This window comes from Conger conger, chromosome 18 (assembly GCF_963514075.1).
Source record: "Conger conger chromosome 18, fConCon1.1, whole genome shotgun sequence".
In the NCBI taxonomy this organism is placed as follows: Eukaryota; Metazoa; Chordata; class Actinopteri; order Anguilliformes; family Congridae; genus Conger; species Conger conger.
Genome location: NC_083777.1, coordinates 9912501 through 9939539, shown reverse-complemented (window position 1 = coordinate 9939539; position 27039 = coordinate 9912501). Strand labels below are relative to the sequence as shown.

Genomic DNA, 27039 nt, shown 5'->3' with positions numbered 1-27039 from the left:
CTGGAAGAGCCTCACCTGGCCTGCTGTCCACGTACTGGCTGAAGGACTTGAGCTGCGTTTTCCTGATGGCAGACTCCTTGTTGAACACCACGGGGCTGCGCAGTCTCTCCGTGGCTCTGCGCAGACGCTCGGCTCGAAGCTCGTCCTCCTCGCTCTGGCCCGGGAGCGAGTGACGCACGCAGGGGAGAGCCAAAGAAAATAAATCAGTCAGTTTTTCTAAACAGTGATTTATGAATCGGACATAAAGAGCTCCGTATTACGTCTGAAGGCCTTGCTTCTTCCTCCTCTCGAGGCAAACCCCCCCCCCCCCCCCCCCCAACTGCAATTAAGTTGACTTTCAACAAAACCCCAGCCAGAAAATGTATTCTGATTATGCAAATGGGAAGCGCTATTGTTTTCAAAGTGAACACGTGTCGGAGCTGCTCGGCGTCTCTCTCTATCGAGTTCCTGCCGAAATGCATTATGCCAAGCCGAGTGGAAAGCACACAGCTTAGAATAACACTTTGGGCTCTAACAGCGAACGCGTCATAAAGTTCACAATTAGTGTACACGTTCCACTGCGTGAGGCCGCTGCTGTCGCGAAGCTGTCGAGTGTGTGTGTGTGCGTGTGTGTGTGTGTGTGCGTGTGTGTGTGTGCGTGTGTGTGCGTGCGTGTGTGTGTGTGCGTGTGTGTGTGCGTGTGTGTGCGTGCGTGTGTGCGTGCGTGTGTGTGTGTGTGTGTGTGTGTGTGCGTGTGTGTGTGCGTGTGTGCGTGTGTGTGTGCGTGTGTGCGTGTGTGTGTGCGTGTGTGCGTGTGTGTGTGTGTGTGCGTGTGTGTGTGCGTGTGTGTGTGTGTGCAAGGGGCTGGCTGCCGAGAGACTTGCAGGATTTTTCTTTCTCCAGACAAACTACAGTACAAACTGTGGAGTATATACACACAAACTACAAGTATAATACTATCGGGCGTAAGTCCTCAACAAACAACAAGAGAAGTTACTTAATCAAAGGCCACATTGTTTCTCATTTTGTATTTTTCTTTACAGTGAGCAACAACTGTTATTTCTTGAAGCATTCGCTTACAGCAACAACTGAGTCCGATGTTTTGCAGAACAATTTCCGGAACACATAACTGTGGCATAAGCACAGAGAAGATTCAAAGGTTGTTACGTAAGAATGGTGAAGCCACATTTTTGGAATATGCATAGGGGATACTGAGTAACTCCGGGTGCATATTCAGCAGAGCTACGCACAGGCCCGGGGGCTGGAGTTCTGTGCTTCAGGCTGGAGGGGCAGCTGGCGTAAGGCAGAGTTAACCAGGAGGGCGGAACAGGAAAGTTATGTGTAAAAAGCCCTCAGTTCAACAGCTCAGTCCTCTAGGGACTCCCGGAGAACCCCCTCATTCTCCTCATGTTAATGTTCAAAGAAAACAAACCAAATTCAAAACAGCCCACTAGAATTAAACTCTCCCTAAGGACAACCCCCCCGCCCCCCCGCCCCAGCACACACACACACACACACTCCTGGCCCCCCCATGACCCCCCACCCTCTGTACCCCTGGAAACAGCTGATAGCAGTCACGATCGCGATAAACCAAACAGTGCAGGTTTTTCTACACCTTTATCTGTCATCGTCGACGATGATTATTGTTACATTTTCTTTTTGGGGGGGGGTATTGAAAGTAAATGAGGCTGGGGTGCGGATGCGTGACTAATGATGGGACCTGCTCTGTGTTGCAGCCGGTTATCAAGCGCCACCAAAAAAAAGCACTGCGGCCTCCTTTTGCATAGAGACAATCGCTAATGAGGGGGGCTCTCCCGCGACCCATTCTCCCGCCCGCAGGAGCCCTGGGATACCCGGTCCTCCGGGGAGAGGAACAGTTTATCCTCCTTTCTGCAAAAGAAACACCCAAGGCCTAATTTGCAAATCTGTAGAAAGTGTTTTCATTTTGTTTTGTTTTAGCGCTTTGACAATGAACGCGGCGCGGGGGGGAGGGGGGGGGGGGGGTAGAGGGGTTGTCTAGAAAAAATAAAAAGAGGGAAACAAACTAAGACAGAAACAAAACTGCGGCAGGGAAATGAGTGTGCGGTGTGGATGTGTTCGTACTGCTCCGCGCTCCCGGGCCCTGGGTCCCCCCGCGTGTTTCCGGCACATTCCGGCGAGCGGGCGGGCTCTGGGCCCGCAGCAGCGTGGGGGCAGGCCGCGCCCGATGCGGCTGCCCTTTGTGTGGGGCGGGAGGGTGGAAGTCCGTGCTGGGAGCGAAGCTTTCATCACGGCCGCGTACGGGGGAGCGTACGGGGGAGAGGAGCAGCAATGAGGGGCATTGTTTTAGCGCTTCAAAGCCTCGCCGTGCGTCTGCGGGCGACCGGGGCGGGGGGGGGGGGGAGGAAATCCCTTCCGTCAGCAGGGCGTTCCCAAAAAAAAAAACCCCCGTGCAGGTGGGGTCCGCAACGTGGCCTTTGGGCAAATATTTTGCACTGGGGGGAAGGGAGAGAACAGGGACGCAGAAAGCCAGAAGCTAAAAGTGCACTGGAAACACATCTTCCACTCTTCCGGCCTGACGTTAAACAGAGATATCTGCATCAGGTAGGGGCGCTGAAACATTCACTTCCGGGTCTAAACCACAGAGAAAGAAGGGAAGAATACGCCGTGACCCCAGCACGGCTGCCCCGGAGAGCTGAAGCAGGGCTTCAGCGCTGACAGCCCGACGTTCAGAATCAATTAAACCGCCGTCGGGATTCCCTGCGCTGTCGATACTAACGCCGTTAGGCCTTAGTCTGTCCTTGGGTGCTGAAAAGGTCACGGTCAACATGAAGTTCCCGGAGGGTCCCAGAGACCACCATTATGCCTCAGCATGACCGGGAGCTTTAGCTGTCTTTACAGCGCTACTCCGAAACTATACCAGTCAAACTGCAATAAAGACACTGGCTTACTCGCAGTCACTAATAAGAGAGCTCCGCTCAGCTCTTACAAGCGCTTGCAGGTCGAAGGTCCTTTTCGCTGACAGCGTTTCGCTGGATGGTGAAGGTCACACAGGAGCGCAGATATAGAAAGAGACTGAGGCGACCGTAAGAGGACCGTAAGAGGACCGGAGACGTCAGGCTCACAGGCCCTATGGGGGACAGGCTGTGGGAGTCAGGTCGTGGGGGACAGGCTGTGGGGGACAGGCTGTGGGGGACAGGCTGTGGGGGACAGGCTGTGGGGGACAGGCTATGGGGGACAGGCTGTGGGGGACAGGTTGTGGTAGCGGGGGGAATTCGGGGCGTTACCTGCAGGCCCTCCTGCTCCGGCCGGTCGCCGGGGCTACAGGACGAGGGGGAGGAGCCGGTCGGGGAGGAGGAGGAGGAAGAGGAGGAGTTTGTCGCCTGGGGCCTCTTCAGCCTGAGCTCGGCCTGCCGGCTGGTCTGCGCTCCTGAGGAAGAGGAGGGGAGGAGGAAGAGTGAGGAAGAGCACCAGAGCAAACCACAGCACCGCAGGAGGGGAATATAAAGGGCACGGAAGGGGGGGGGCAGGGGGTACTGCAGAGGCCAACGGAAAAGGCCAATTTGCTCTCTGTCATGGATAATTCTCTCTCCTTAATTTTATATTCTGACATTGAGACAGCCTTCCAAAGCAATTGCACCATATTTGGGGTGGGTGGGGAACTCAAAATCTATACACATGACAAACCACAGTGTTTTATCTGGTAGAAAAGAGGCTCTTGAGCCAACATGGAGTCTTGTGGTCTGTCAGGACTATGATCTTCCCCTGGGAATAGCTCTACCTGTCCCTCCCCTGGAGTTCACTGTGTTTCCTTTGCTCAGCTGCACCTGCAAAAACCAGGAAGCAGACAGGAAACAGCCTCCCACAACACACCTGGCCAGGATGCCCCCTTCCATTCAGTTTGATTCTGTTCTAAAATCACCTTTCAGCACCTCCAAAATGCACACACATACACATTACATAGGGTCCAAACCCCCTCTATCCCTCCCCCTGGACACAGAGAGAAGTCTGTTCACTGATGTTCTCCAGAAGCAACACCAGTGCGCCCCGCTAGCGGTAATCAGGCCTCGGCACCTGAAGCCAGACCGCTGAGGTCTCTGTGCCTCACCGCACCGCACGGCGCCCCCTGTGGCTGGGCCCTGTAACTGCAGGCTCTGTAGCCGCCAGGGTCGAGGGAGATGAAAGAGAAAAGGGGGGAGGGTGTTTCACACGACCCCACGGGAGCCATTTATCAGGGTACGCCAGAGCCTGGCTGAGGGAGGGGGGGGGGCATGGGTGGGCATAAATTCAGCTGGGGGTGCCCAATAACAAGCGCAAACACACGCGCTCGGAGACAGCCGTGAATAAACAGCACGGGGAGAGCCGGCCGTGGAACGCACGGGCCCAGCTGCCCCCCGTCAGCGCGCGGCGTTAATGAGGACCGATAAGGTTCTCCACCCGCCCCCCCGGAACCCCCCCCGGAACCCTCCGGAGCTAATGAAGCGGTCAGCACCACAGCGCCGAGAGTTTCAGGTGGAGCGGTCAAGTCAACAACCTCTTCAGGAGGCGACCAGGAACGACGGCTCAACAAGTCGCTGTTGTTATCTCTTTTCTCCTCCCTCCCCCCCCCCACAGTGGGGCTGACAGTGCCCGTCAAAATCAAAAGCAATTAAGTGAAAAGTGACAAAAAAAAAAGGGAAATGCGGAATAAGCCAACAGGGAGAGGAAAACACAAACCCCTATCAGCCGCTTCAAAGGGGAAAATGCATTTCTTTCTTTTATTTTTCCGCAGTTATTTTTTATCTCAGATCTGCAGGAAAATTACAGCAAAAAACAATTAGTGTCTCGGAATATTTTCAGAAATACGCCAAAATGTCTTTCTGTAGATATGAATGTCTACAGGGAACAAATTTCCTGATTTAAAAAAGTTCTAAAATAAATAAACACTTTTGCAAACACATTTGAGGGAAAAAAAAATCCCAAGATCTCTTGTATGAAGTATTTCACAACTGAACCGAACTGAAATTGCGCCTGTTTGCCCAAAAGGCAAACGACCTGTGTTTTCACGCAAACGTCCAGAGGGTCATAATTAGTAAGTAAACCTCACCCCAAGGCAGACAGGTGTGTCAACAGTTTGCGAGGCTAATTGAGACGATGGACAAGAACACACAGATACAGACTGCTCTTGCAATACCACCGTATAGAGTACCAGCACTTTTCTCAGGCAGCAGCAGAACAAACCATAGCATTAATACCCATGAAAGCAAATCAAATTCAGTTTTCATTTGGCAACCCTGAGTTTCGTAGCAGGAAATCAGACAACAGAAAAAAAGAGAGGGGCTAGTATGTTGAGGTCAGAACCTTTGCGAGGTCACATGGGAACGAGCACCCAATAAACATGCAGCAGATAACAGAAAGGCCAGGCAGCACCATACGCAAGCACACTGTGAGTTATTTACCGAGAAAGGCAAAGTCAGTGCTGGGGTTAGTGAGCCCATGGGCCTCTCCTAGGTAAGAGCAGGCCGGAGCCTCCTCGGGGTTAGTATCTACAGCGTTAATGGCAGCAGCGTCCACGACATCGCCATTCCGCTCTTCCTCAGTTCCCCCCTCCTCCTCCTCTTCCTCCACAAAATCTGCAGGAACAGAAGGAAGATTGCCATCCGCTAGATCTACAGCCAGAGAGCAGAAAGCGACAGAATGTCAGTGAATCGAGGAGATTTAGTGAAAGAGGGGGAGATGTTAATACAGGATGACACAGAGAATCACACGTTTGTTCCTTCGGCTGGCTCCCATTTAGTGTGTTACAGAACAGTCCATCAGACACATCATGTTTACCACAAGCAGACAGCTGATCTGAGACCTGATCTAGGATCAGTTTTGTCTTCATCAATAATAGATAAGGGTTAACATAGACAGGGGGAAAGCCTGCTCCTAGATCACCACCCGGCAGAAAAGTCCAGCTAAAACCAGCTGGGATTCTAAGCTGGTTCAAGGCTGTTTACAGTAAGCTGTGTCTTCGACACTTCTAGCCAGTCATACCAGGTCTGTGGCTGGTCAAAGGTAGTCTCTATGGTTAAGCTGGTAGAGTAAGCTGGTGGACTAAAGTGGTAGACTGGCTGACTATACAGACTGGTCAACTGGTGAACAGATGGTTGACCAGTTAAAGTGTCAAAAACACAACTTAAACCTGCTTGGCCAGCTTAGGCTGGTTTAAGCTGGAATTTCCAGCAGTCTGGGAGTCTTTTCAAAGCAGGTCCCGATGTAGTTTTAGTGACGTACTTCAGCTCATAATGGACAAGGCGGTCAGGATACGGACACCAATTAGCACTGGGCTTGAAAAGAGGCCTTTAGCGGTTTTCCGCAATTTTGTTTTCTTTTTTTTTTCTTACGATTACAGAAACGGTGTACAGTTGGCAAGGTAGCGCTAATTAAAATGAACGCAGGGTGACAGGAATTTGTGAAGTTAGCAGGCAGAGGCAGGGAGGCTGAGAGGCGGTGTGAATTAGGGTCTGTGAGCGGAACAGCAGAGGACGGGATTATGCGTTCTGCAAGGCGGGCTGCGTGAGCCACTTCCTCACCCGCTTTTAATGAGTTCCACAATTAGCACAATTCAGAAAGCAGAAAGACTCAATAAACTTTTCCCCTTCTGTTCCTTCCCGTTTCTACAGTACAGCCCTGTTAATTTCCCCCTCATTGAGCGCCTAAACTGTGGACCGGAGCGACGCGCTGTAGCCCGCCATCGCCGGGGTTCTGAAGACCGAGCGGAGAGAGAAGGGGGGAGAGGGCAGACACAGGAGAAAAGAGAGGGACACGAGGTGGAGAGGTATTAAAGGGGAAGACGGAAGAGAAAATCAATCAGTCAGACGGAGAAAACGACAGCGATTGAAAAGAAGGAAACGGTACTGCGTCCGGAATCAAATACAAAGTCACAGAAATGTATTTGCGACAGATTTCTACCAATCTTCTCCACCTCCCCACTGGAGTTAAACACCTTTCTTCACTGCCATACGTTTAACATGACGCCACATTCGTGGTGTTAACCATGTTAACAGCTAAGCAAGGCCCGAAAATGTAATAATTAATAAAGAGAAGCAGCAGTGAGAGAGGAGCTCCAGGAACAGGCACGGCGGACGCTCAGAGCTGAATTTTAAGCGGCCCGTCACAGTGAGGGAGTTGGTCGCTGTTCTGTGCCGGCGGTTTGGACACGGGCGCAGTTCCATTGATCTCTCCGCGCGAGCCTGGTCTTAACAAGGCCAAACAAACTGAAAAAGAAATCAAATAAACAGACTCCCGTCTATCTGGACCTCTGGCATCTGTAACTCAACCCGTTTAACCACCTGCCTTCTCTTCTCCAAGGACAATTCTGTATGGATTTCTCTCTCTTTCTATCTCTGCATGGCTGCTAATGTGGCTTCGTCTGTACACGTACAGCCATGCAGGACCAGGCCAGACATACCTCATTCGCCGGATTCAGCAATGAGACCCCAAAACAGACACAGACTTAGAGTCTACCAACGTCAAACAAATACAGAAACGTATCGATTTTGAAAAACAAAAGGTTTACAATGGGGCTGCTTATAATCGTAGGGCCTGTGCAGTGCACGAGGGACCACCGAAATCTGCATTATTTGTCTGTGCAGTCTCTACGAGAAGGCTAGCACTGAGCGGGGGCTGTTTGCTTAAATGTAAGCGTCAATACAAAGCGTGTGCGCGTGTTGACGGGTATATGCGCAGGTGCGCAGCGTGTGTGTACACGCTGTCAGAGGCTGTTGATAGAGGTGTGTGACGGCCGTCGAGAGCACACACGCCGTGTGTACAGTGCGCTTCAGCGCTGTGGGAACGCTGTGCGTTTGCGTGTGAGCGTCGGGGGAAAACGTATCCGGTTCGTCGTCATCGCCCGCCCTCCCTCCCTCACCTCCGGCCATCTTGGACCTGCCCTTGGCTCGGTCCGAGGCGGCCATGTCGCTGGAGAAGGGGAAGTCGCCCATCTTCACTCCCGACCGCGCCTCGGCTATCAGCTGCCTTGCCCGCTCCCTCAGCTGCCTGCGCCTCTCCTCGTCCTGCTCCTGAGGGAGAGAGGGGGAGGAGGGGGGAGAGAGAGGGAGACGGGGGGGAGAGAGAGACGTATTGAACAGTTGCCATCACTGTAATTGACAGAAGTGCCATTTTCCTCTCTCTCCCTGATGGCAGAGATAGCGCCGGCTAACTGCAATGCCACACAGACAGACACACACTCGACTGCTCGTCTCGAACAGCACACACCCCTCCCCTGCTAACAACGCCGCACTGGAAATGTACATCTATGCATGCGTCTGCCTGTGTCTCAAGGGTATTAGTTCTGTCTGCGCGATATAGCAAATCGTTTAAATGCAAAGAAGATCCCAGATCTAGGCAATTTCACTAGCTTTTTAGGAATTTAGACAATTATTTGAAAATACCCATAACATAAATAGTTCCGCCCTAAATCTCTCTCGCAAAACAGCTCTTTCGATTCCATAGAACTAGAGGCAATAATAATAGTTTCAGTCCTTCTTGGATTCAAAACCTTCAACCTGTTGGTTGCAAACCCAGTGCCTTCACTCTGTCATTTGTGTAATTATGTCTCCATGAATGGTGCTGTAATTTGAGTGCTCCTGCTGTGGCCAGATTCACTGCTGTAACCAGAGGCCTGGCCAAAACGACCCACTTCAATTTGCATCCACTTAACCAGAGCAAGGCCTGTGGTGTGTCACCCTCACTCCTGCATTCCTGCATGCCACACACACACACACACACACACACACACACACACACACACAGACACACACACACACCGCAAGCACACACACACACACTCACACACACCGCAAGCACACACACACACACACACACACTCACACACACACACACCACAAGCACACACACACACACATACATACATACACAGACGCACACAGGCATGCACACACACACACACATACACATACACACACACACCGCAAGCACACACACACACACACATACACATACACACACCGCAAGCACACACACACACACACACACACACATACACACACATACACAGACGCACACAGGCATGCACACACATACACACAGATGTACATACACACACATACATACACACATGCACGGAAGCACGCACACTCACAAATGCATGTGCACACACACGCACACACGCACACAGAGATCAGCAGATAGGTGCTAGGCTGACAGTAATAATGTGCGTATTCTGTGATGCTGAAGGCTCTTCGGAGCGGCTGAGCCCAGACGACTCAGCCCCAGAATTAACCGCCAACAACACAAGTACAGGAGAACTAATTAGGGACATTTCTCCCATTTCCATGTGAATTGTTTGTTTGTAGTGATTGTTTGGGAACACAATGAGCTGAAATGCTAATGGCTGAAAGGGCATAACATCCTCTTAATGGCGTTCTGTTTCTAACCATTAAGCCCAGAGGCCGCAATTCAATCCTTAGGGGCTAAAGGCAGATTTAGCCCAATTTGAAGCCCTGCTAAAGGGGGCAGGTTACAGCTTACCAGAAAGAATGAAAAAGCCCCTAAAGTAAACAAACTCACCCCCCCCCACCCCACCCCAACACCACAGTCCCCAGAGGCTGACTGACCCAATCACAGCAAGCTTCGCCCCCTTTTGGGCTAGTGTGTTAATATGCGTGTCTCAGTGTCTATGAACTCATATTACAGAGTGACTGTCTGTGTGTGTGTGTACATTGTGCAATGGTGTTAGTGTTTGCGTGTCTGCATACCTGGGAGCGTACCTGCAAGTGCTTGTGTCTGTCTGTCTGTCTGTCTGTGGGCATCTGTATGCCTGTTGGTCTGTGTCTCACTCCATTTCACAGTTGGAGTGCCTGTGTGGATTTCAGTACGTGTGTGTGTATCTGTGCACACACACGTGTGTGTGTATCTTTCTAATACGGTGTGTGAGTTTATTTGCATGTAGTATGTGCAGAGTAAATGTACCTGTGTGTTTGTCTGTCTCTCAGTGACTGTGTGTGTGTCTACACTCAGTGAGCACTTTATTAGGTATTTATTAGACTTATTTTTTCTTCTACTGCTGCAGCCTATCCACTTAAGAGTTATGATGCATTGTGTGTTCAGAGATGCTCTTCTGCATACCACTGTTGTAATGTGCGGTTATTTGCGTTACTGTAACCTTCCTGTCAGCTTTGACCAATCTGCCCATTCTTCTCTGACGTCTCTCATTAACAAGACATTGCTGTCTGCAGAATTGCTGCTCACTGTATTTTTTTAGTTTTTTGCACCATGCTTTGCAAACTCTAGAGACTATTGTGCGTGAAAATCCCAGATCAGCAGTTTTTGAGATACTTAAACCACTCTGTCTGCCACCAACAATCCTTCCATGGTCTAAGTCACTTAGTCACAACTTTAAATAACAGACTTGCAGGGCTTTGCATCAGTGTAAAAAACGTTTACGCTGCCCAATATGACCGACACAGAAGATACATTTGGATCTCTGACTGAGCTGACCGAGCAACATGGAGCACTGAATGCTGCTGCTCCTTGTTTTTGTACTTACAGTAAAAACTATCCGCCTGCCATACCCCTCCCCCTCTTTATGTCACCCTCCAGTGCTGTCTGTCAGGCCGACTTTCACAGCTACTCCTAACTCATATCATCCGGCCTACATAGCCCTGCTGCTTACAGTGACCAGGCTAGCCCTGCTGATTACAGTGACCAGGCTAGCCCTGCTGATTACAGTGACCAGGCTAGCCAAGCTGATTACAGTGACCAGGCTAGCTCCACTGCTTACAGTGACCAGGCTAGCCCTGCTGATTACAGTGACCAGGCTAGCCGTGCTGATTAGAGTGACCAGGCTAGCCCCTCTGATTACAGTGACCAGGCTAGCCCCTCTGATTACAGTGACCAGGCTAGCCCTCTGCTTACAGTGACCAGGCTAGCCCCTCTGCTTACAGTGACCAGGCTAGCCCCTCTGATTACAGTGACCAGGCTAGCTCCACTGCTTACAGTGACCAGGCTAGCCCCTCTGATTACAGTGACCAGGCTAGCCCTGCTGATTACAGTGACCAGGCTAGCCCCTCTGATTACAGTGACCAGGCTAGCCCCTCTGATTACAGTGACCAGGCTAGCCCCTCTGCTTACAGTGACCAGGCTAGCCCCTCTGATTACAGTGACCAGGCTAGCCCCTCTGATTACAGTGACCAGGCTAGCCCCTCTGATTACAGTGACCAGGCTAGCCCTCTGCTTACAGTGACCAGGCTAGCCCCTCTGCTTACAGTGACCAGCCTAGCTCCACTGCTTACAGTGACCAGGCTAGCCCTGCTAGCACTAGCATCACACTGCAGCCCATTCATACCCTCCACAGAAAGACCCTGAAGCAGAGGAGGGGCAAGAGAGGGAAGGGGAGAGAGGGAGGGAAGGAGACTTGTACAACAGAAACTAATGCAAATGAAGGAATAAGTTTTAAAAAGAAAGAGAGAAAACATGTTTTTGTTAAACTGGAAAAAGTAAAGGAAAACTATCACCTTCCCTGAAATATCGACTGTGTTCTGTCCGTCTGCTCTACTCAACAGCGCAGGCCTTCTCTTCCAGGGTCAGGAGGGAATAAAGGAGTGAAAGAGAGAGGAGAGGAATGGAGGAGAAAGGAATGCGGGCTGCAGACACTCTGAGTGGCGTTGCTCCCAGCTGAGAGTGACGCCATGGACTGGGCAAGGTGATGTGGAACGGTGGGGTGGGGTGCAGCCAGGCGCCCCTCGAGACGGCCCCAAATGAGCAGGAAGAAAGGGGGGGGGGGCTTTGTACCGTTGGCTCACATGAGAAGCGTGAAGTCAGTAAAAGAGACCGGTTTTCGCAAAAGATAAATGTTCTCCAAGTATCAATTTTTACATTAAAAAAAATATTTTAACAGTTTATTATTGGCTCTACTGCTTTATAAGATGGAACTGAGAAGGGTGTTTTTTCAGTCTGTTTATCAATGTTTTCCAAATGTATTTTCTATATGCATTATTGCAAAAAAAATTATTTACTGTCAACCAATTTCCGACTAGCTCGCTGAGTTGTAATTCGTATTTGAGGAAGCTTCCAAACAATTATATTCATTTGTCTCACTCGGCTCATTCTTAACAAAAGTACATGACAAGGTTTCTGGAACCTTCTTTCACACATTTTCCCAGGCTCCCTGGCCTTTCTGGAGGTTATTTTTTGTGTGTGTGTGTGTGTGTGTGTGCGTGTGTGAGAGAGAGTGTATGTGTGTGTGTGTGTGTGTGTGTGTGTGTGAGAGAGAGAGAGAGTGTGTGTGTGTGTGTGTGTGAGAGAGAGTGTTTGTGTGTGTGTGTGTGTGCGTGTGTGTGAGAGAGTGTGTGTGTATGTGTGTGAGAAGAGAGAGAGTGTGTGTGTGTGTGAGAGAGTGTGTGTGGGTGTGTGTGTGTGTGTGTGTGTGAGAGAGTGTGTGTGTGTGTGTGAGAGAGAGAGAGTGTGTGTGAGAGAGTGTTTGTGTGTGTGTGTGTGTGTGTGCGTGTGTGTGAGAGAGAGAGAGCGTGTGTGTGTGTGTGTGTGTTTGAGAGAGAGAGTGTGTGTGTGTGTGTGTGTGTTTGAGAGAGAGAGTGTGTGTGTGTGTGTGTGTGTGTGCGTGTGTGTGAGAGAGAGAGAGCGTGTGTGTGTGTGCGTGCCTCAGGCTGGGGTGGAGGTCGAGACAGGGAGAGAGTAAAAACCTTGGCTCCCTTGTTGACAAGCAAGTGCAGTTAACACGGTCTGGAAATACAGTTTTGCCCTCACATCACTTGACAGGAAGTGACACACTGTTATTAGCCATTAGAGGAGAAAGAGAATTCTCCACCTGTCCAGAGGCCAGGATTAGCACAGCGCTCCCCGTCCGTGGGCTACAGAATATGCAGCGTGGAGCAGCGGGGGAGGGGGAGGGGGGGGGGCCCACGCTTCTGCCCTGTCTGAAAACTGGATGTGCTCTTGTCAGAGAAAACAGGATTTCTCATGGGACACGAAAACAATTTTAGGCCTGATCTTTCTCAAGATGGCTTCACCTCCGCCCCAGACCCCATCCCCACATTAGGGAGGAGGTGCAAGCCTGTGTCTCCCTGCTGTGGCGTCTCACACCTCACTCATTCATAAGTCATAATATGGCGGTTAAAAACCCATATAATTATGGTCCATATTAAGCATTAGTGAGAACACCACAGCGGCAGTAAAAAAAAGAATAAATAAATAAATCAATCTGAAAACATCAGTCGCTGTTGTAAGTTGTTTACATTGACAGCTATTTCATATACGTAATTTGAAACTAATTGTAAACTGTCTTTGGGGAAAGAAGTCTTTAAATATGTGTAAATAAGCCCCAGGGACTGTTTATTTTGATGTAGTGAGCATATGTTGAGTCGCCAACCAACCAACCGTGGGCCGTGGGATTATAATTAATTACTGAATTCATTAAATGCAACCACCCCGGGTTTTTTTTTCTCTTTTAGAGGCATAGGTGCCAATTCCAGCCATCTTGGGCTGGCAGTATCGGGAGCGGTGTAATGACTTCAGGGGGGACAGCGGTAACATGTTCCCCGCTTCCAGAAACATCCGTGGCCAGAGGCATCGAGTATAATAAAGACTTTACATATTTTACATATTTATAGTATGTTACATACATCATACCGCACTGATTGCAGCGCTAAAATACACCTTTGGCGCTGAAATGGAGTTAGCATTTCACTCGTGTAGGACGGTAAGCAGCTTGCCTGAACGTTTTCAAGGCAGAGCAATGAAAATGTATTCAGAGGAAGTCGGTAAGTAATGCTCAACTGAACACAAGCAAAAATATGAGGATCTTACTCTTATTACCGACAAAACACTGGGTCCAGTGCGTACTGATATTAGTTGCTCTCTTAGCGTAGGGCAGGTTTTTGGATGGACCAAAAAAACTATATATAATTATAAACAAAATGGCTAATAGTCAGACAGCACAGTGCCTAGTGCATTGAGAAATTAAAAAGGGGGTACAATACTATTACACATTTGACAAGACACAGTATTCTTATGCTTCAATTAAAATATAAATATAATATTTTGGATGTTACAGGGATTACAGTCAGTAAGCCTGCTCGGTGGTCTTTTTTGGCCTTGTTCTAAAATCACGGGGCTGTCTGCCCCCTCTTCACTGGTGGCCTTTCCCGCCTGGCTGTGCCTGGGTTGGAGTGGTACCACTCCACTGAAGGGCTCGCTGGACCCAGAGCGGAAAGAGGGGGGTGGGGAGGAAATGGCTGCCGCCCCACTGCCCGAACAGCCCTTCCACCAGGAGGGTAATGTACCCCAGGAGGGGGGGGGGGGGGGGGGGGTTGGGGTACACGTTTGAGAACAAAATGAAAGCAGCAAAAAGGGAAATAAGACCTGAGATTACTCAGTGTGGAGGAGGGAAATGTAGTTTTTTGGTTCAGGGTTTTAGGTGGCGGGCGCTCTGGGCCGGGGGGAGTGGAGTGGAGCGGTTGGGCTGAGCGGTTGGACGGTTGGGCTGAGACGGGGGCCTGCAGTGTGCCTGGCGCCCAGGAGCCTGCCCCCCTCGCCCCGCTGCTCCAGTGCTCTTTTACGGGCGGGGGTGTGAGGGGGGCGCTGGGGCCTCCCGTGCCTGCGAGGCCAGGCGGACATCGCTCGGCTGCCTGAGCACACAGACCCAGCGCCAGCCCTGGCCCCACACGCATCCGCCAGCCAATCACGCGTGTGCCTCCACACGCCGAGCGCAACCCTCGCCAAGCGTAACCCTCCCCAGCCCCGTACACACACACCATAGCCCCGTACACACACCATAGCCCCGTACACACTCCATAGCCCCGTACACACTCCATAGCCCCGTACACACTCCATAGCCCCATACACACTCCATAGCCCCGTACACACACCATAGCCCCGTACACACTCCATAGCCCCATACACACACCATAGCCCCATACACACACCATAGCCCCATACACACACCATAGCCCCATACACACTCCATAGCCCCGTACACACACCATAGCCCCATACACACACCATACCCCCGTACACACACCATAGCCCCGTACACACACCATAGCCCCGTACACACACCATAGCCCTATACACACACCATAGCCCTGTACACACTCCATAGCCCTGTACACACACCATAGCCCCATACACACACCATATCCCGTACACACTCCATAGCCCCATACACACGCCGTAGCTGGGGCCTCCACACAATAACAGCAGTGAGGAGCAGCCACATTAGCATAGCTCAGTCAGACGCACACAGGGCGAACGCTGTGTTTTTCATGAAAAGGAGAATTAGGTGGCTAAAAGATGTTCATATAAATGCCCTGTTCTACAATCAGCAACAAAATGAAGCACAAAAGGCTTCAAAACACCACATTTTAAATTAGCCGCTGTATGTACGCATGTTATAAAAAAGGCAAAAGGCACAGGGGTAGGCCTCACGAGGCTAAAAAAGTTAGCGAAAGTTAAAATTATTCGGTTTTACTCAGCAATGGCGACCAGTAAAAAAAAAAAAAGGGGGGGGGGGGAAAGAAAAAAGTAGTTTGCTTTCTTCCTTTTCTTTCAAGAAGTCCTGGAAAAGAGCCAGCAGGGTCTCCCACCTCCCTTCCTCCCGTCCCTCAATCCCGTCCTCCCTTTATGCTCCTATCCCTTCTGCTTTAAATGGAAAAGTAACAATCGCTTGTGATCTCTGCCCGGCTTCTGGGCTATAATGAGAAAACTTCACCTTGTGTCCCTTCCAATTCTTGAGGAATTCTTTTTTTTGCTGTTATTCCTACAAATCCAATTACAGATTGTTGAGTAGCTAGTGGAGTAAGCTTATTGAGGAGTGTCACATCGCTAAGTCGCGCGTATGTGTTTCAGTTTGTAATGTGGTCTGAGCAGCTGTAGAGGTGTCAACTTAAAATGCAAGTAAGTAGCTGAACAGGGCTAATCCCGGTTCCTACTCCCCTGCAGCCAAATTGTGGGGCAATGAATGACAGGGTGAACGCGGAGATGCCACGGTGCTTATCGCAGTCTGCCAGATGGCCGACCTGGATCAATGCACACGCGCCACGATCAATGCATTTGATAAAGAATTAAGAAGAAAACTGTACATGCTATCAAAGAACTTGTACATGGCATAATTATGATTCTGCATGTGCGTGCTGATGATACTGCAAGCGCAGAAGCTACTGATAATGAAACTGATAGCGAGAAATAGCTCGGAGGCTACAGAGTCCGCCCTTAGCGCTGAGAAATCTTGTCAAATAGTTCAGGAAAACCATTTTCAGGCAGGAGAGACGAAATTAAAGGGGGGGAGAAAAAAGAGAGAGGGGGAGAGAGAGAGAGAGAGAGAGAGAGAAAGAGAGAGAGAGGGAAAAAAACAGTTTGTTATTATGGTGGTGTTGTGGAATAGGGCTGGTGGCCAGGGTTGTCCTTCTGGGAGATGACATTTAACGTTCGGTAAGGGCGTGGAAACGTATGGCGCGCTGAGAGGGAAACAGAAAAGACGTCCGAGGCGTGAATAGACAAACAGGGGAACACGCAAACGGCCTCGCTAATTATGCCAGGCACCTGTTTTAACGAGAGGTCGCGCGGAGGGGAAAACAAACAGGCGCAGACAAAAGAAACAACACGTTTCTGCAAACACTCACCTGCCAAACCTCGTATACATTACACACTCCGTTTGCCTGAACTACATATTTAGTTACGCCCATAAGAAAATATGAATAAAAAAATATTTTAAATAAATAGGAAGAGTGTGTTATTGAGAGATGTTTATAACTACCTAACTGGGTAAGAGGAAGTCAGGAGTAACTGTGATTCAAACAGGCTTGCAGTAAACTAACCCGGAGAACTGGACACTGCTGTGGTACTGTGGTATTTTACATTATAAAGAGCTGCTTAGCATCCCAGGCATAACACTGCATTGTGTATGGACGGTGAAGAATACCTACAGCAGTTTCATTTGGTGCTGCACACAGTATGTGGTATTTGTTTGCCCTGTGCATGAACTTGCCAAATACCAAATTCAACATTTGTGTACCAAATGAAATCAGTTTGCATCAAAGTTATCCCGAATGTACCATTTAAACAGTTTGTACCAAATTCAAACAGTTTGTGTGCCAAATTCAAACCATTTGTTTACCAAATTAAATATTTTTGTGCCAAATTCAGACCGTTTGTTTCATATTAAATCTGTTGCAACAAATTAAATTAATTCGTACCACAATCTGTTGCGGCTCATCTCCCTAAAGTGTCCTGAGGAAAGAAGTCTCTACACCAGCAGTTGTACTCTTTTAAAAAACAAACCGACACAATCATTTTAAACAGCAAAGACCCATAACTTGGGCTTTTGAAGTCGCGGGTGTGTGTAAGAGACTATACAGCACATACAGTAGTGTGTAGGGGGCAGAGGGGGGATCAGTGATGGCAGAGCGCGTGCCCTGTAGAGGGAGTGCTGGCGTGGCGTGGCGTGGCTCTCCCTGGCCCTCCCTGGCTCTCCTTGGCTCTCCCAGGCTGATGGCTTGATCAGCCCTGGCTGTGCGGGGCGGTGGAGGGAGCCCTCTCTCTCTCTCACGCGTTCCCAGTTCCCACAAAGCCCTTTGATCTCGGTTCAAGCCCAATTCACGGACATCAACTGACAAGGAAGCATGAAACTCCCCGATGCCCGGGACCCAAACTACCAGAGAACTATTTGCTTTCATTAAGGCAGATTCTTCAGGGAAAGAAAAAAAGCACAAAAAAGGAACAGCTCAAGACAGGACCGCAGACAGATTTCTCAGAAGACCGTCGGGGGGTGGGGGGGTTAAGCTGTTAAAAACACAACTAAAACGCACATAAAACTTACAATTCATAGTGTGTGTTGATGCTATATTTGTAAATAAATGAACTGTAATGTGTGTGTTTACATGATATATGAATAATATACAGATATATTTTTATATTTTTATGTAGTTGCTTCACTTCTGTTTAGGGCGATTGTGGTACCCTTTTTTTCTGCAAGACAAGGAAAGTCTACGGCCATTTCAATCTGAATCTCCAGCACGGATGTTATGTGCAGATAGGACATTTTTCATGATTATTCTCCAACAACCACCACCTTCTGTTTTTGAAGTTTAAAAGAAGATGAAATGCACACAGTGGTAAACAGAAACACCACAATGCTATTATACAGCACGGGGACCAACATAAAATAATATCTTTATGAAGTAAAAAAATAAATAAAGAAATCAATCCAGCGGGAACAGAAACAGCTTGGCTTTGAGAGAAACGAAAAACATGTAGAAACACACACACACACACACATGAAGTGGGGTGGGGTGGAAACAAGTTCAAAGGTCTCTCTCGGTCCCCCCTCCCGTCTGCCAGCGAGGGCCAGAGACGGCTCAGAGAAGTCACCGCTCCGTCACAGCCGAGGGGGGGTCGGGGGGGGGGTCGGCAGAATCAAACAGAGCCCAATTAAACTAATCATAACGTCCCAGTGAACACATGGAAGCTCACCTGGAGCCCCGGCCTCTCCATTCGGCCCTGGCAGCCCGGCTCCGCGCGCTGCAATAATTACCCTGGCCAGAGCGGTGTGAAATTGCTCTTCTGATCTGCAAATGCTTGAGGAAATCTGGAGCAAATTTTCACTCGCTTAGCTTCTTTATGATTAAAAAAAAAAAAAAAAAAAGGGGGGAAAAAAAAAAAAGGCGGAAAAACCCACTTCTCCGCGGTGAATGCGGGGGACCGGTGGCGGTTTAACGGCGCAGAGACGCGTTAGCGCCACGAGAGACTCGCTGGAAATGGAAATAATAAACTTGAGGGGTGAGAGAGGGAGGGGGGGGGGGGGGGGGAGGGGAAGGAAGGGGGGGTCGATGCCTTTCTTTTTTTCACATCTGTTCATTAATTACCAATTTGCGTGCAGCGGGGGGCGTGACATTACAAGAAATCCGGCTAAAAGTCCTAATGGATTATGAGGACCACCTAGGAAGAAAGACCAGAGCAAAGTACAAAACAATTATTACTGTTGCGCCTCCATCAAAGCGCCTGAGGAAGCCCGGCCCATGTAGGAAGACCCGCAAAACCAACAAAGAAGAGACAGCGTAGGGGAATGAGCTGGAGAGGGCCCGTGCCGGGGCCGTGGGATGGCATTAAGGCTGGTGCTCCTGAGCGAAAGGCCCCCGTCCACTGACAGGGTTAAACGGGCCCCCGCGGTACCCCCAACCCAAACCGAACCTGGCCCTCCATCGGCTGGCCAGAGAGAGCCAGGCCGGTCCGCATCCCCACATAAGGTGCGTCGAGGTGTCCCTGAGTACACGCCTGACCCCAAATTGCTCCAGATGAGCTGGTTGGCGCCCTTCCGTGGCAGCCTTTCGCCATTGGTGAGTGAGTGTGTGTGTGATTGGGTGAATGAGAGTCTTTACTGCAAAATTATTATTATAGTAATATTGTTATTGTTGTAGAAGCCGTCCATTTACCGTTTACCATAAGCACAGCCCAAATCCAAACTTCCCCCATACCCACATGTTTACAGTGTCTTTTTTATGGTCCGACCACTACAGGGGAGAAGATTACACCCTGGAGAGAGCTCACCTGAACCCCACCCCACGTTACCCCTCCGCACCCCAAGCTCTCTACCCTGGAGCTCTCTACCCCTCTCTACCCAGGAGCTCTCTACCCCACTCTACCCCTCTGTACCCCAGAGCTCTCTACCCCTCTGTACCCCTCTTTACCCCAGAGCTCTCTACCCCACTCTACCCCTCTGTACCCCATAGCTCTCTGTACCTTCATACTTGAACTCTCTACCCCTCTCTACCTCCATACTTGAGCTCTCTACCCCTCTGTACCCCAGAGCTCTCTACCCCTCTCTACCCCTCTGTACCCCTCTGTACCCCTCTCTACCCCTCTGTACCCCAGAGCTCTCTACCCCTCTGTACCCCTCTCTACCCCAGAGCTCTCTACCCCTCTGTACCCCTCTTTACCCCAGAGCTCTGTACCCCTCTCTACCCTGGAGCTCTCTACCCCTCTCTACCTCCGCACCCTGAGCTTGCGCTCCCTACCCCGGTCTCTTCATTCCCGCCATGGCCCTGGAAGAGTGAAGTCAGATTTAATTTAATTAAAATATTCCTTATGCATGCTAAACCGCAAAGTCGCTACTTAGAGCGAGAGACGCTTACGCTCCCCCCCCCGCCCCCCCCACCACGCGATAACACTCTGGCAGCGATTTCCTCGGCAATCAAAACAAGACATCAAGTAATCTAATCTAAATCGCTAACAATTATCAGGCAGGAGAGACAGGGATTCCTTTGATCAATGCTTTCTATTAAAACTGAAACAATTCAATATTCTTCCGCGCTAATGCACCGGCCTCATTAGAGAGTCGTCCTTGGGAATTAGGCGTTCTCGCGTGCCACGAAAGTGCCGCAATTTTGAGGCGAAGACCTTCCCGACAGGGATGAAGGCCACGTCCCTCCACAACGCGGAAGAGCGGAGGACTCGCCTTTAAAAAAAAGCCACATAAAAACAGCCCTCGGCATCTTTGAAAAAGAAATTCACTCTGTGGTTAAATTCTTAATTCCGTTTCTCTTCTGAAGGCTTTTACCCGGTCTTGGAGGTTGTCATTTACTCATAGATTATGCCGGAATTCTATTCCGCTCGCATTCAAAAGATTTAATTCAAGGACATCTCAATTCCTTTTAAAATTCAGAACGCCAACACGACGGAAGGCTGCCGCTTTTGAGATATTTCATTACGGAAAGGTATTCATTTCTCTTCCCCAATCCCTTGTCATGACACTCAGTGCCGAGGCTGGAACGTTTTACATTTTTTATGTATTTTAAAACACAATTGCAGGGAAAAACCTCCGAAACTATATTTGGATTTGACCATCCCTGTAACCGTAGGGTTTTAAAAAGCCCTCTATATATATGTGTTCAGCCAACCGTGTTCATATTTTGTGCTACGGACCCTGATGTAGACTTTGGTTTTCGGTACGAATGTGGGAGGGGGGGGGGGAAGCTTTGCTGTGACACTGAATGAATTAAAACAGGAACGGGACAATTCGTCTCATGGCTTCGCTAGTCAGAGACGCAGAGAAAGAGAGAGAAATAGAGAGAGAGAGAAAGAGAGGGCGAAAGAGAGGAGTGAGAAATAACACCGGCCTCTCGGGGGTACAACTAATAGTCAACTTAATATTTCCGCCTCTTTATTGGAAAGCCTTTGACGCTATCAGGCAAGCCGAACATCCCACGAAGCCTCCCCAAAAGAAGATGTTAATAACACGGCCTTTTGAAAACCTCAGGAACGGACTGTCCACAATTGAGTCTTTGTCGCCTCGGAGGGTCAATGGGGAAGCGGGAAAGGGGTGGGGGCGCGGGGGTGGGGGAGTAAGTCAGCCTGTAAATGCGTGAGGAGAAAAGTGCGGTTGGAATAGCTTTTCACACCGGCGCCGGCACAGAGGCGGACGCCTAATTGAAATCCCGAAACGGGGGGTTCTGGGAGCGCCTCGTCCCTCTCTCTCCGTCAGGAACAGGGGAGGGGAGAGAGAGAGAGAGAGAGAGAGAGAATGAAGAAAGTGTTGAAAGTTGTGAAAGGATGGCGGGTTCTCTCTCTGTCTCGCTCCCTCTGTGCCCATTAAAGGCCTTCCAGCACACAGCAGAGTCAGGGGAGCAGAGCAGAACAGTCACAATGCAGGAAGCTCACACACAGTCACACACACTCACACACACACTCTCACACACACAGTCACACACACGCACACACACACTCTCATACACACAGTCACACACGCGCGCACACACGCACTCTCTCGTACACTCACACACACACACTCACACTCTCATACACACACATACTCTTTCACACACGCACTCTCTCATACACTCACACACACACTCACACTCTCATACACACACATACTCTTTCACACACGCACTCTCTCATACATTCACACACACCCACACACACACTCTCTCATACAGTCACACACACACTCTCACACACACGCGCACTCTCTTGTACACTCACAGACACACTCCCTCACACACACTCTCTCTCTCTCACATTCACACACACACACACTCTCTCTCTCTCTCACACACACACTCTCTCATACTCTCTCACACACACACACTCTCACACACACACTCACACATGCACTCTCATACATTCACACACACACACACACACACACACACACACACACACTCACGCACAAACTCAAACACACCCTCACTCTCTCTGCTTGACTATCGATCCGTGTGCCACAGTAACATCACGCCTAAAACTCCTCATACTCAAAGTCCTCACCACCCACAGAAAGAGACACACACTGACACACACTGACACACCTGGATGTGCAGCTGTAGTATCCCCAGCTCCTGAAGGCCGGGGCCCTGACAGGACGCCTCCATGTTGAAGCAGCCATTCAGGGATGTGTGACAGTTAATGGCACGTTAGAGTAATCACTCTAATTACTCGCGTGCGGGCTGTGGCCCGCGTTAAGTGTGACTGCAGATTACGCGCGGAGGCTAGCTGGCCCCCTCTCCCCCGGTTATTTAATTTACCCTTCAGAGGGGAGACGCAGCAGGCCTCCCCCACGGCTGGAACGCCTTTCGCTCCGCACATTTGACGGGGGTGTGGGGGGCGTGCGGATGGCAAAGCCACCCCGTGTTGTGTGTATGAGACGCCTGAGGTGAAAAAATCTAGGAATAAACCACTCCCCCGCCACCATACCGGGTCTCAACCCCACCCCCCCGTACTGAGCCCGGACCCCCCCTCTTACGTCGGTGCAGTGGGCCGGGCGGGGCAGGGCCGAGGCGAAGGGCGTGTGCTTGCTGCCGGCCTTCATGGCCGCGTCGCGTCGGGCCTGCTCCAACAGAAGCCTGGCTCTTTCCTTCAGCTCCTCCTGCCTGGACTGAGCCTTCTGTGGGGAGACCGGGGAGAGGAGAGGGCAGGTCAGCTGGAGAAAGTGTCAGCTGCAAAGGTATTGCTAATCCACCTTGTATATGTGATGTCTTATTTTATCACCGCAGTGGAACCTGCTTGTTAGAATTTCAGGTATAAGAGTAACCCAGCTCATTAAAGTCCATAAGATGGAAATGTTGCCATTCAAATGCATTTTTTTATAAATGAGTCGAAAGACATTTTCTTTTCAAATCGTTGTTGCTAAGCCTACCCAATATCACACAGCCACACAAATGTTTAGGTGAAGAAGATGACATGAAATAAGCGTCTGATCCTCCAGAAAGAACAGAGAGCTCCCTGTCAACATAAAAGATCTCCTGCTTCAACCATATGGAAGTGAAACTGAACATTAAAGCCAGTGTATTCAGTTAAAAGTGATGTTCGGAACGCACACAGAACTGTGCACAGATACTGCATTCGTAAAACATGCCAGTCATTTACAAATGTACTTTCTTCAGAGAAATTCACTCGTTCCATCCGTCTGAACGTCCCTCGCATCGATGAATGCACTGGCTACAGGAGTAAAATCTCGCGGGGCAGACGGCATTCTCAGAAGCACTCTGCACACACTCTGCACACACTCCTATTAAAGGATTCGGGCTGAGCGGGGCGGCACGGTCAGCCAGGTGAGGCGCACAGACAGGGCCGAGACGCCCTCCGTTCGTTTCCCTCGAAGGAGATTCGCCGTCCTTCAAGGTTTACTGCCCGTGTTTCTTCGACGACTGGGTGGACGTCTCGCCCGGCGGTGGGTCTTTGATTCACCGACGGGAGCGTCTACGGAGAGTTTTCCGCTCCGGGGAGGGAATTCGAGGGGAATAATGGCGGCACTTAGAGACAGTGAGAAGGGAATTCTTCATGGGTGCGGATACGGTTTCCCTGCCTCTGGCGCAGGTGAACTGGCGGAGAATGTTCTGGAAACCCGCTAATACGTGTGACAGCTGGACGCAGGGCCGGCTGGAGTGTAATATGGAAGGCGCTGATTGGTAATGAGATTTTCTGCTGCTCTTCTGACAAATGTGGTTAAGCTTATTAACAGTGTTGGGGGGGGGGGGGGGGAGAGGGTTAGAGAGGCGGTTGGGGACTAACCAGCAAAATTAGCAGAACAAATCAATCTATTATGACATTTTGCTGCTTCCCAACACAGAGAGTTAGACTGTGAGACAAAGAAAGGGCTGTTGTATAACACTGCAAAGGCAAGAGTATTTGGAAGACTTTAGAAACCTATAGGGCTAGTTTTGCAAACACAGATTAAGCCGAGTCCAAGACTAAATTCCATTTTGAACGGAGATTCTCCAGAGAAAAATCTATTTAGTCCATGACTAAGCTTAATTTTCGTTGACGAAACCGGCCCGAAATTTCCCGACATGGCCCTCACCTTCTCTTCCGTGGCGTTCGGTAGCTGAGGCGACGTAACCACCTGTAAATATAAGCGAGAAAAAAAAACGGAGTTCGGATTACGGTTTGGGAAAACTTTTTTTTTTTTTTGATAGGTCCAACACTTATTTTTCGAAACGGGGGCCCCCGATTAGCATCTCCCCTTAACGTTTTTAGCACGGAGATTCTGCGCTATCGGGGATAGGTTTCTCATTACGGGGTCCAATGAGCAGGAGACTCCCGGCAATCCGGAGTGCCTGGAATTACGACAGCCCCCGCGCGATACCTGCCCCTCCGCCGCGGGCGGTATCAGCGCTTGCATCGGCGCGGGAACAGACGCCGGGCGCGGTTACACGCTGTGTCTGGGATCGGGACACGCCGCGCTGTCGCCCCGCTCCCCGGCTACGCTTTCCCGACTCGGCAAAATGGAAAAATAAGGCGCAATAAATCAATCAAGATTTAGCTGAACCACTGACGCAACTCACAGGCCCTAAACACCTCTGCTGATAAATAAGGTGCAGTCAAGGGAATTCTCTTTTAGGAGGGAGAAAGGGTGAGAGGCGATCGAACGTATCCCGACGCCAGCGCGTGCGCTATCTCGTTAGCAACATGGAGACACGAAATGCACAGTGTCAGCCATCTTTTTAAACTCCGTGTTGCCACAGTCTATTCTGACACAAGTCGAGGTTTTAATGTTTTAAAATAAAGGCTGAAATGATAAAATAAAATAATAAAAATGGTCAAATGTAACAATTTGAATATATCTAATATCTAAATTTAACAAACGACTAAATCTAAGCATTTTAAATAGTTACATCATATAAAATAAATTAAACATAAAATTTCGTAGCGTATATAATTAGACTGTGACTAATTAAAGTAAAGCCCTGTAATTCACCATGACAAGAAATTATGTACACATATAAAAATGCTATAAATCCCAAGTAAACAAAAAGTTACAAAAATCTCATTTTATAAATTTATTATTTTATCAACATTTATAAATTCGAAATAAGTAGTTCTAAACTATAAATTATAAAAATGATAGATTTCTAATCAAATTTAACTCGTATCTCTAAAAATAAAATGATGAATTGAAAATAATGGGTAACATTAATGTGAGCTTTCACATCTTGGGTTCAGGCTGGGTTATTAAAACAATGTTTTCATGGCAGGCTGTATAATATCCACAAGCTGGTGTTAAACTTGAAGCAAAGTTGGCACTCGGTATAAATACATGGAGCGACTTCGGTTTGGCACCAATTATCAGACACCCCACAGTGCGTCTTCATCCTATCACAGCAGCCCTGCCTGGATGACATCACACACAAAGCAGCGCCCGTGTGGTTTACCTGTGTGGGCTTGGTGGGCGCGTCCGTGTGGTTGCTGGGGGCGCTAGTGTCAGAGGTGGCGTCTGATTCGCAGTGCCTCAGTCCGGCCCGCCTCTGCTTGGCGAGCTCAGCGTCCCTGTCGCCGGACAAGGCCGGTTTGAGGGGCGGGGCCACGGAGGCGCCGGGCTCCGCCTCCCCGGGCCGCTCTCTGGCCGGTCTGCCCGCGCCGTGGGCCGCCGTGATTGGAGGAGGGGGCGGCCGTAACTCCATCCTGGCCTGCAGCTGGCCCAGGTCGGTGGTGTGGGCCTTGGGCAGCCTCCGGCCACTAGGGGCCGCCACCGTCTGGGCCGCGTCTCGCACCACCATCCCGCCGTCGGGCCTGGAGGCCGGGGCGGGGTCAGGGGTCCTGGAGGAGGAGGGGGGCGGCTGGGACCCTGCGGGGGGGGCAGGAGCCTGAGTGGGAGCGGGCGGGGGGCGGTCTTCTGCCACGGACAGCGGCGCCGCGGCGATAACCACAGGCTCCGCCTCCTCGTCCAGCGATGCGCTCGCCCCGTTGGGCGTGGCGCCCGCAGGCTGCGCCTCGGCCTCTCGGTGGACGTCGTTGAGCTCGGCGTAGAACTTGTCCTGGTCGATGGAGCTGTTGGTGTCCGTCTCGAAGTCGCCCACCTTGTAGGTGCTGCGGCTGCTGTTGGCCTCGATCTGCACCACGTTGAGCTCCTCGCCGCTGAAGTGCGCCCGGATCTGGTACAGGTACGTCATCACCGTCAGCTTGTCCGGGATCGCCAGCAGCACCATGTCCGAGGGCTCCAGCAGCCGCGAGATGCCCAGGCTGGCAAAGCCATCGTACGCCTGTCAACAAGAGCAGAACCATACCGTCAGAAAGAGTGAAACAGTCAACAAGAGCAACACAACACAGTCAACAAGAGTAAAATAACAGTCAACAAGAGCAAGACAACACAGCCAACAAGAGCAAGACAACACAAGCAACAAGAATAAAACAACACAGTCAACAAGAGCAACACAACACAGCCAACAAGAGCAAGACAACACAGTCAACAAGAGCAAAACAACACAAGCAACAAGAATAAAACAACACAGTCAACAAGAGCAAGACAACACAGTCAACAAGAGTGAAATGCACAATAAGAGTGAAACAGTCAACCAGAGTAAAACAGCCAACAAGAGAGAAACAGTCAACAAAAGTGAAACAGTCAAATGAAGTAAATGAAACTAACTTCTTGGAAAAACTGTGGATGAAAATATGAGAGTCGTACCAAGAGAAACTGGGAAATAATTGGGAAAAAATCTGTTTTGTAACTACAAATAGGCATGTATGTATAGTATAAAAATACGTATGACCAACTAATATTCTGAGAACATTCCAGATGACTTGGAGCACACAAAGCGCCTTTAGCAGAACCCGGCAGTACTCCACAGGCCGTTCCAGGCCCGACGCGGG

General features: G+C 50.0%; 1 protein-coding gene across 2 annotated transcripts in view; it reads right to left on the bottom strand.

The window, feature by feature from the left end:
- Positions 1 to 27039, bottom strand: part of ehbp1 (EH domain binding protein 1) — a 159103-nt gene that overhangs the window by 39242 nt on the left and 92822 nt on the right. The window contains exons 14-20 of one of the 2 annotated variants that reach the window (XM_061228057.1): positions 25602 to 26429; positions 24251 to 24292; positions 22694 to 22834; positions 7853 to 8003; positions 5397 to 5570; positions 3246 to 3388; positions 16 to 154 (exon numbers count right to left, since the gene is read on the bottom strand). In XM_061228057.1, the coding sequence (XP_061084041.1) occupies positions 16 to 154; positions 3246 to 3388; positions 5397 to 5570; positions 7853 to 8003; positions 22694 to 22834; positions 24251 to 24292; positions 25602 to 26429 (1618 nt within the window). The remainder of the gene's footprint in view (positions 1 to 15; positions 155 to 3245; positions 3389 to 5396; positions 5571 to 7852; positions 8004 to 22693; positions 22835 to 24250; positions 24293 to 25601; positions 26430 to 27039) is intronic. The other variant, XM_061228058.1, reaches the window with a different exon arrangement.